Here is a 10,382-nt window from a genome sequence, read left to right as displayed (position 1 = left end):
ATTTACCTCTCTACCAACATGTTCATTTAAATCTCCTCCAATAAAAACTCTTTCTTCAAGAGGTATATTTTGTATTAATTCTTCTAAGTCATTCCAAAAATTTAATTTAGAACTCATATCCAAACCTACTTGAGGAGCATAAGCACTTATAATATTAACAATCTTATCATCAACAACAACCTTTAAAGCTATAATTCTATTTCCAATCCTATTAATTTTTATAACATTATCCTTTAAACTCTTATCTATAATAACACCTACACCATTTCTAGTACGACTCCTACCCGAATACCAAAGTTTAAATCATAAACTATCAATTTCCTTAGCCTTATCTCCAACCCATTTAGTTTCCTGAATGCATAAAATATTTAACTTCCTATGAATCATAATATCTATTAATTCAATTAATTTTCCTGTAAGGGAACCTATATTCTAAGTTTCTATCCTAATTTTAGTTTCATGGACTAGCTTCTTTGCCCACATCCGTCCTTGATGTGGGAACCCTTGCCTATTTAACACTGCACCCGGGCGCCGGTGCAGCGGCCCTTGCACACTTGTCACTGTATTCAGGCCATACAGCGCGCCGCTTCCAGGGGACGCCCTAGCATTAACACAATTTAATCTGATTAAAATGTGTTAATTTTTGTCTGTCTCTTGATAAACTTTCCATTTTCTATTACTTAAAGGCTAGAGAGCGTCAAAGGAAAGAAGAGCAGGAGAGGCTGGAAAGAGAAGCTACAGAGGCTGAAAGGAAGCGCATGGAAGAGGAAGTGGCACGGGAAAGGGCTATTTGTGAGGCTGCTGAAAGAGAAGCTGCAATCACTAGAAGACGGCAAGAAAAAGCTATGTCGCTGGGCACCGAGCCTGCAAAAGGACCTGACGTTACTCAAGTAAGCCATCTAGATCAAGTTTTTTCATGTATTATGTTTCTATCAGTTACTTTTTTAGAATGAAATTCAAATGGATCAAGGCCAAAATATATCTGGTATCATTGTAAAATTGGCACGGGATCTTCTGAACAAAATTATCTTGAACATTTTTCGTACAAAAATGATTTACAAATTCAATTTCATGAAGATTTTTCATGTAATATGACAATCATTATAATATGGCTACAATATGATTAAACATTGCTACATTTTAGGTCAACCTACGTATTCCTAGTTCCATTGAGGTCCTCTTATAATAACTAGGTTTTTAGTTGTACTTTTGGTGCACATTTCTTAATCAGCTTTCTGATGAAATGATTACCTCATTTAATCATTGCAAGGACTGTCGGTTGGGGCCTATCATTGAGACCTAGATTGGCTTTTTCTGCAAATTTATTTCAATTTTTTTCTATCCGAAATATTGACTTCATAAATAGTAGTTCATCTGTGTCTTAAATTGAATAAAAAATGTATTTTAACTGAAAATTATTTGATTATTACCTTCATAATTTTTGTGTTGCATTAGAACAAGACATTTTTCATTTCTCACTATCGTATAGAATGTTTAGTTTGTTGCTTTCAAATGTTTGAAAGGCTACTCATCTTATGAAATTTTAATCAGAACAAGTGTGATAGATATCCTTATCCTAGGGGTTCCGAAAGAATCACTTATAGCATGCACAAAATATTGTAAATTGTAATAAAATTTTATTGAATCGAAAATTAAACCAATTATTTTCTTAAGACTATCTATTTATTGACATATTTTCCCAAATAAACGACTATTTCTTGACAGTGGATAAGATCACAAAAAAATTCCAAAACAAGTTGCATGTCAAAATAGGACCCAAAAGAAATGTAGTAGTCACATCATATAATAAAAGGAACAAAAGGACAATGAACTGTTTTTTAGATATGGACTAAATATTGCTACAAGATTTGGGATAAGGAACAATAGTAGCTACAATATGGATTAGTTATCCTGATTCGCTCCCAAAAGAGTTTCTCATCAGTATACCCGATATGAAAAAATTCAAATTCAACAGATTGAGTTTATGATACTCATCAAGTAAAACCAAACATAAATTTTGCACCTCCTTTAAAATAATCTTTTAGTTATCAATCACAAATTTATCACGCCAATACAGTAGATATCTCTGGAATCCACCATAAGTTGCAAACACAATATCATCATCCAAAATAGTTTTAAGAATAAGAATTGCATTTTAGCTTCATGAATAATATCAATAAATATTTCATCAAAATATGCATTTTTAGATTGCTCATTTGATTCATCAATTACATTAATTATAATTGGTTCAATTTCGCATTCCGATATAAGTCTGTTCTTTATTAGAAGTTTATGTTCAGATAAGATCTCATGCTCTTAACCCCAAATTCTGATGCTTAATATACATTTAGATTCATGAAAATATTCTAATCTACATGCAGATTCATATTCAAAATCGTCAGATGAAAAACTCATATTGTAGCTGCAAATCTATTTTGCATCTAAATATTCTCTAGCAAATATTAATGAACTACAATTTCTTCAATTGAATCAAGTTCAACCATGCATGATTCTTTTGTTGGTGTGCATACAGCAAACTTCAAAGAATATGATATTATTTTTTTTAGTGACTTGAATTATAGGTATAATAGTCTGGTTAGAATGATTATAATACTCGTTAATATCCAAAGTTATGTTTATGGTCTAATGTATGGTTTTTGGTGAATTGTAGTCAAATTCATCTCTAATTTCTTACTTAAAAAATTTTAATGAGATAAATAATAGTAATATTGTAGTCTAAAGACGAGCAATATTTAGTTGAAAGACCTATAGATCTTATGTTTTACTCAAACAAATCGTATTTAACTTTTTTACTATCCTTTATTGTTCTTTAGTTTAACAAAAAGACTAATAATGTTCTTTAATTTTATCTTTCATATCAGCTCATGTTGATTTTCTTTTTTCTCGCAACACTTGAGAAATAATTGAGCATGCCACTAATTTTGTTTCAGCAATTTTAACTTTATTGAAATCAAATAAATGGTAATGTTTAAAGAAGTCATCAACCCTAAAAATTTCCTAAGTTTATATTTTCAATCAAATATAGGAATAAAATTTAGAGCCTCATATAGTTATGCTGTTGGCTAGAACCAAAACCTTCACATTTTTGTTCAAATTGCATAATTAATTAAATCTTTTTATTGACCAAATTATGTCATACAGGATGATGCAACTATAAGCAATGATTTTTTTTTTTTCTTTTTGAAGCTTTTTAGCCTTGTAACCATAAGCAATGATACTAATTTGATATGTGATGCTTTAGGGTTTAGGGTTACTAATGCAATTAGGGTGATAGAATAAATGTTGATCACACGAAAAATTAGGATTTCAGATTCAAGTCCTTTAGATACACAAAATTTCACTTTGTTATTTTAAATTAGAAAACAGGAGAATAATACCCAAAACAATAATGCAATCATCAATTAAATCTAAAGAAACCTGCAAGAAATTCAAACCATGAAAAATTTGCAAGCAATTGAATTTTTTTCCAAAATTAAACTTTCGGTTATACCAAATTTGAACAAAATAAAAAACTTAACAAGCCCAATAACATAGTGTTTAGAAGAAAAGGATGAGAAGTGAAGAAATCATCTTAGTGAAGTGAATCTAAACCTCACCTCGGTACAAGAAGATAACTTTCCCTTGAATAAGTTGTCATATTTGTACTTTACTTGAGGAATCAAGTATCCAACATACGCAGATTGAAAATTAGGATGAAATTTTTAATTGAATGAAAAGCTAAAAAAATTTGTGTGCCCTAAAGTATATAATTTATAGAAATCTCTTCCCAAATAATTGACGGATTCCCTAATTTGGAGAAGATCAACAAAAAAAAATTCAAAAGAAACCACAAGACAAAGTCATAGGAACTGCACATATAGAGATTAAAGGAAACGGACAAAGGAGCCACCATATTTGCACCACAACTGAAGGAATGCAAAGGTCACGCTGCAATAGGATTCAGAAGGAATTGCAGAAGTTAATCCGCAACAGAAGGAACATAAGGATCACAACTTGCTTCAGTGATAATGAAACCTACTAATGGATAAGGAATGAAGCTTGCTTCAGGACTAAATAAGGATCTCAGCAGATATAGAATGAGAACAAGTACAGTCTGGATCTGAATCCTGCTTTGACACTGCATCAGGAATTCTGCCTCTTGGAATAATCCTGCACTACATAGCCTCTTAAGATTTTATTTGTGAAATTCATGGCTGACCCACTTAGATTTGATAGAGAAATTTTAAGGAGTTTGAGATATTATAAGTGCCTTGATTAATCAATTTCAAGCTGACGTTGACTAGCTAAGCATGCAGTACAAAAAACAAAAATCTCTTCATAGTCACTTAACGCTGCTTTTCTGGTGGTGCTAATATTCTGAGCATAGTTAGATGCTCGGAAACAAAGATGTGTTTTATCAGAAGAGCATGCTTCTGAGAAGTAGCAAAGAATACCAAACTTTCTTGAAAGTGTTTTGTCCGTATTTCCTTGAAGCATGCCCCTTACTATTAATGATCAAGTTTCATGAAATTGATGTTAAGCTTGGAATGGACTTCGCAGAGCAGCATTTCCTTCTGGATTTGACGTCAAGGGACCTTAGTATAGGTGAAGAAGCAACCTAAGTTTTAAAATCAAGTAGGAGAACACTAGGCATGCAGAAAGACTCCTTTCAATATCACGTAGACAAACACCAAATGATAGAAACTTAGTAGATAATCAAACGTAGGAAAATGTTTAGGAAGTCGCGCAAGAAAACAAAATAAACAAAACACATAAATTATAATACCCTCAGAACAACCATGAGTTGTCACCTCACATGCACATCACAAAATAGGGAAAGGTGTTCAAAGGAAAGGACAAACCAGTAACCCACCATTGAAATTATGATCCAGCACAAGTCGATGCTCCTCTGGCAAATACCAACAGAATAGGGCACAAGGCCTCCTTACAACTCTCAATTTTTAAAGAAAAAAAATACTAGTGGAAGGGTAACCGTGGAGGGAAGAAGAAGAAGGAAGACCAAGAGGAAGAAATAGGGATTAAGAAGAAGACAACTCGCAAGTTAAGAAGAAACTCTCAGATTTTTTTTTGTTTTAACTTCAGCAACCCCTATCATATAAATTCATCCACCATATATAGGAGGGGGAAAGAGCAATAATTTGCTGACATAAATATGACTCCAAAACAATCAATAAGAACTCTCGCAGGCGCATGCACCTAGACACACAGAATCACCTTGCATCTACAAAGCACGGATGTTACATATAATATAAAACATTGACATTGGGTTGTGACTAATCTCAAATTCGCAGGGCACTAACATATTTCGTTTACATGGCCAGTAAATATTATTGAATAATTAAGAATATTGGTAACTTAAAGCAGTTTTTAGATATCCAACAGATTATGGTAGGTAGCTTGTTAACTCAGCTAACTCCCTAACGATAAACAGCATTTGTACCTTACTATCAACAGTTAGATTGAAGTGATGAAATTAAGAAGCCTCTACTGAATGCAAAATTTTGATCCATCTCTCTAACTTGTCTCACTCTCACAATCTCTTTTTGGACGGGTTGGGCTTCTTCCAGTGAATCAGAATCAACTGTTTTCAAAAATGGCCAGCATATGGGTATAAGTTTCCATGATGGCATAAACAGAAAAGCAAAAGAATATCATGACATGTGAGATGGACGTCTGTATTCATGTTAAAGTTGATAAATAAACGATGGCGTCATAATAACTGGAATGTGTTAAAAAAAAAGACCAGTTTATAAGTAGAAAAATGTGGAATAAAGCTTTAAAAGATAGAAACTGAAGCAGAATGATTTGGAAGCAAATACAGAACTATTCAGTAAAAGAGGAACATTTAATGCTCTTGAACAAGTCAGCGAACCCTTGATAATAGTTCCAGCATGAAGGCAGTCACCTCGCATCATCAAAGATCCCACTTAAGCCAAAGCTCCCTAACATGCACAAAATGCAAGGAGACATCATTAGCTACAGTGAAAACTGGAGCGGAGAAGCAGAATATCAGAGAAGTGTCTAGTTTATGGGTGTCAGTGTGATGGTGGGAGAGGGATTTGCATGGAGCACCGTGATATAGATCTTTTGTTGTATCTTTCCACCAGCCTTTTCTTTGTCCTTTTTCTTTTTGGGGATTTAGGATTCGTTTGGAACGGCTTTCTTATTGCTTCTTAAAGCAACTTTTTAGTACAAATTTTAATTATTGAACTAAAAAGCTGTTTTAAGAAGCAGCAAGAAAGCCGCCCCAAACAAAGCCTTAATCTCCAACTACTGAGAGGTTCTCTTTTTTCTCATCTGCGCACTTGAGTGCTTATTATAGACTAGAAGAATATAGAGACGTTACATGGTTATTTAGTTATGTGAAATAAACAAGTTTCTAGTTCTGGGAGAACTTGAACCCATTATTGGTTTGACCATAAACCATTACTGGAGACGACAACACTCTTTTGTTGTTCATCTCCATTAATATAATAAGCCAGTAGTACCCTAACCTAATGAGCTCCACATGAGCTATGTAAATCATTCTTCTGCTGAAACTTGCTCCCTTTTTCTCCTTTTACTCGTTCTCATTATTCTTTCTTTTCAAGTTTTTTATTCGTTAAAGTGCAATTAAATTTTGCCAGATCAGTTACAATCTAATTTGTTTTCTTTACATGAAATTTTAATCATTTATGTAGCTTTCATGATCTTAATTTTCATGGCCATATTTTGTAATAGAAATGTCAGTCTTGATTACATCAAAACTCTAAACTATGAAATTATTCAGGTGCTTGTGCGATTTCCTACTGGTGAGCGCAAGGAAAGGAGGTTCTACAGTTCTACAACAGTTCAGGCCCTCTATGATTACGTTGACTCTCTGGACTGCTTGAATGCTGAGAAATATAGTCTTGTCTCAAACTTTCCACGCGTCTCCTATGGCCCTGAAAAATTTTCCTTATCTCTGAAGGAAGCCGGTTTGCATCCTCAGGCAAGTCTTTTTGTTGAGATCGAATCATAGTATTGCAATATCTTTATATAATGCTATAAATCTGATCTTCGGATATGTAAACTCAAATCATATTTGTAAATTTTCCAGACTGTAATTGAGCTAATTAGTCTTGCAACTTTTTAACTTGGACCCCATATTTGGATGAAACATATTTCATACATGTTTTGATTGTTTAATTCCATGGTAGTTTGCTTATTCCAAGTTGAAAGAAATAAAATGCTTGTGCTGTTATTTTATCTTTGTTTTCCAAAGCATTGAATGAAGATGTTGGAGCTATGGTGGACTATGAAAGGAGAATTGCATTGAGTTTGCTGAAATTGTTACTTTGTATTGATTATAATTTGAATGCTTTTATGTTCCTCATAGAAATTTATATAACAAATTAAATTGGAATGGTCTCATATATTTTTGCTTTGAAAGCATTTTGGTGGGCTATGTTAAGAGTGGTAGAGGTAGACCTAAGTTAAGGGTTGCAAAGATAAGGATGCTCAGGTGGATGAGTGGATTTACCCTTAGAGACGGGATACGAAATGAGCATATACGTGAAAAGGTTAGAGTAGCTCCAGTGGAAGATAAGATTAGAGAGAGTAGTCACCTTAGATGATTTGGTCACATAAAACGACAGCCTTCCAATGACCCGGTTAGGAAAGTAGAGGTATTAGATTTGACTTATATTAAGAAAGGTAGAGGTAGACCTAAAAAGACTTGGTTAGAAAATATTAGAAATGATCTTTCTTTATTAGATTTAAACGAGAATTTGACTTTTAACAGGACACAATGGAGAAAAAAAGATTCTTGTAGTTGACCCCACATAGTGGGACAAAGGCTTGATGTTGTTGTTGTTGTTGTTGGTAACATAGCTCAAGCAAAAGTGGACATAGGGACACAAAACACTAAGAATTTCAGGTATAGACAAAATATAAATATAAATGATGTAAAGATGATGGATTAGCTACAGAAAACAATACACAATTGGCAACCAAGTTGATTATTTGTAAAGTAGCATTTGAGATGGAAATGGAACACAGATGAGTTGAGCAATTATCATTGCCTAAGGCCCACCCAATCACCATAGAAGAACCTCATCAAAAGCCATAAAGAATTGAATAGACAAGAACTGAATCAAATCAAGCCTGATAGAGATACTTGATCAAACTAAAAGCAGTGAAAAACAAGAAGACCATCAATGATCCCTCAAAAAACACTTAAGAAACTTCAAAAAGTAATCCCTCAAGATAATGAGAAGTCATATAAGTGGAGAGAAGAATGCACAAAAATAGAATGAGAAATGAGAGTGTTGCAATGCCAAGCTACCAAAAATATCAAATTCTGATGTAGAACAAAATTCAGCCAATGGACAATTCACATAATCCCATTCAGAAACCCACCACAGTTCAAAATGTTCCAACATAATAAAAATAATACCAAGAAGTAGTTAAGTAAAATAGAGTCTGTAGGTTTATTATGGTACAATAGCAATTTATTTGGTTTCTCTTTAGGATGGTGTTTAGAAAGGTTATTTGGATACTGATTAAGGTTAGAATTTTAATAGATTTGTTGATGAAACTTCTAGACTATCAAAGGACAATTTTTGTTTGAAGATAAGGTGGAGGAACTTCATATCAATGGTTTCAAATGTTAAGAAACTAATAATGATATTTTTTATGAATTTTGGATTAGTGATTAAAGAGTTGTGATGATTTTAATCTGATTGATGACAATAGAAAATTCTCTATCACTCACATAAACTTTTCACATAAAATTCGCATAAGCAAAAAATATGTTTTATTTGATGATTTCAAAAGTACAAGACAATGTCCTGTTTATATATTTTTTTTAGCCTATATGACTTTAGAAAGTCTTCAAAGCTGATAAAATATTATTACATCGATTGATGATTTATCTTAATATTAAAACAAATAAAATAAGATAAATGAAATAAAATTTAAAGCTTTCAAAAATATGAAAAATTTTAAATTGGCCGCATAAGACACTTAACGTGGTCTTGAAATCAATCAATTTATGAAGATTTTTGTTTATATGGCCTAACTATCTATCAAGGGACATTAATTTGAGTTTATTAATTATTCTATAATAACATTAAAGGGTTTAGAGGTCATCTATAGGCTTATATGAAGAGTTGTGCATGATGAATGACCTAAATCTTCATGATGTGCTTTGATTTAAAAATGCCAGTTCTATGCTTCCACATAATTTATAGAATGCATTGAAAAAGAAACAGAACATATGGTTTTGACATTCTAAAAAAAAAATGTTAGTGTTGTTTAGAAGTTGGAGAAGAGAATGTCCCAAAAGAAAAATGCTAATAAATTGAAAGCATGATTTAAGCAATCTCAAAGAAAGAAAGAAAAAAAAAAACATTGTCGTTGTTAGGTGTCATTTTCTTGATGAGAAAATTAGAGGATTGCATTTGATAATCGACAGTCAGTGTAAAATTTAGTGAACAAACATCACGTATATCATTTAATATATTGTGTTATTCTCATATAATGGGATAAAATATTGATGTTGTTGATATTGTGGAGAAAGAAAGAAAATGAGAAATGCTTTCATTAACAAATAAGCAAAGACTGCATTTGTGTTTGATTTTGATTTGTTGTTTGAAAAGCTCATTTGTCGTTTTAGGCTTGGTTTGGGACGGCTTTCTTACTGCTTATTAAAGCAATTTTTAGTACAAAAATTAAAAAAATTGTACTAAAAAGCTTCTATAAGTAGTAGTACGAAAGGCGTCCCAAACGAAGCCTTAAGGTCGAAATTAAAAGCAAACCATCCATAAACCGAGAAACGAGATGCATGCGTATGGTGCCAAACGCATTTAATCCCCTCTTTATTAGGAAGATATTGCAATGTAATTTGGCACATTTGGAGAATATAATGGGACTTATTTTATTGTTGATGCCAAGACCTAGAAAGGAATGAAAGCAATATAAAATTGACTTAAGAGAATTGATGTTTGATAAATTCTTAGCCAACAATAAACAAATCACGAGAGTATAGCAAATAAGTGATATTAGTAGTTTCAATAATGACTCTTTTAAAATGTTTATTAAGAGTTTGAAAGATAAACATAGAAAATAGAACATTCATAGCTATGAAAAAGGTAAAAAGAAAGAGAACATCTTATCTAATGGCATTGGAGGAGGGAAAGAAGCCTTGAACATTATCATTAAAGAGAATAGAAAAGTGAATATCATAAATTCTCCCTCTCTTATACAAAAATAAGTGATTACCTCCCAATTAGATTTGAGTCATTAAATAACCCAAGAAGCTTGGTAGGAGCAAAGTTTAGCCAAGAGATTACCAACATTGTTGAGAACACAATTGAGGATATGATCAACAGGAATTTTCT

The 10,382-nt window shown here is 32.4% G+C and overlaps 1 protein-coding gene across 1 annotated transcript in view; it reads left to right on the top strand.

The window, feature by feature from the left end:
• The window catches only part of LOC110094714 (plant UBX domain-containing protein 10), a 19,600-nt gene extending 12,393 nt beyond the window's left edge, over positions 1–7,207 (top strand). The window contains exons 3-4 of the mRNA XM_020820012.2: positions 687–890; positions 6,791–7,207. Coding sequence (XP_020675671.1) covers positions 687–890; positions 6,791–7,021 — 435 coding nt within the window. The 3' untranslated portion in view covers positions 7,022–7,207. The remainder of the gene's footprint in view (positions 1–686; positions 891–6,790) is intronic.
• Positions 7,208–10,382: the final 3,175 nt, after the last annotated feature.

The sequence above is a fragment of the Dendrobium catenatum genome, unplaced genomic scaffold (genome assembly GCF_001605985.2).
Source record: "Dendrobium catenatum unplaced genomic scaffold, ASM160598v2 fragScaff_scaffold_243, whole genome shotgun sequence".
Taxonomy (NCBI): Eukaryota; Viridiplantae; Streptophyta; class Magnoliopsida; order Asparagales; family Orchidaceae; genus Dendrobium; species Dendrobium catenatum.
The sequence above is the reverse complement of the archived record's forward strand: the minus strand, read 5'-3'. Positions and strand labels throughout refer to the sequence as shown.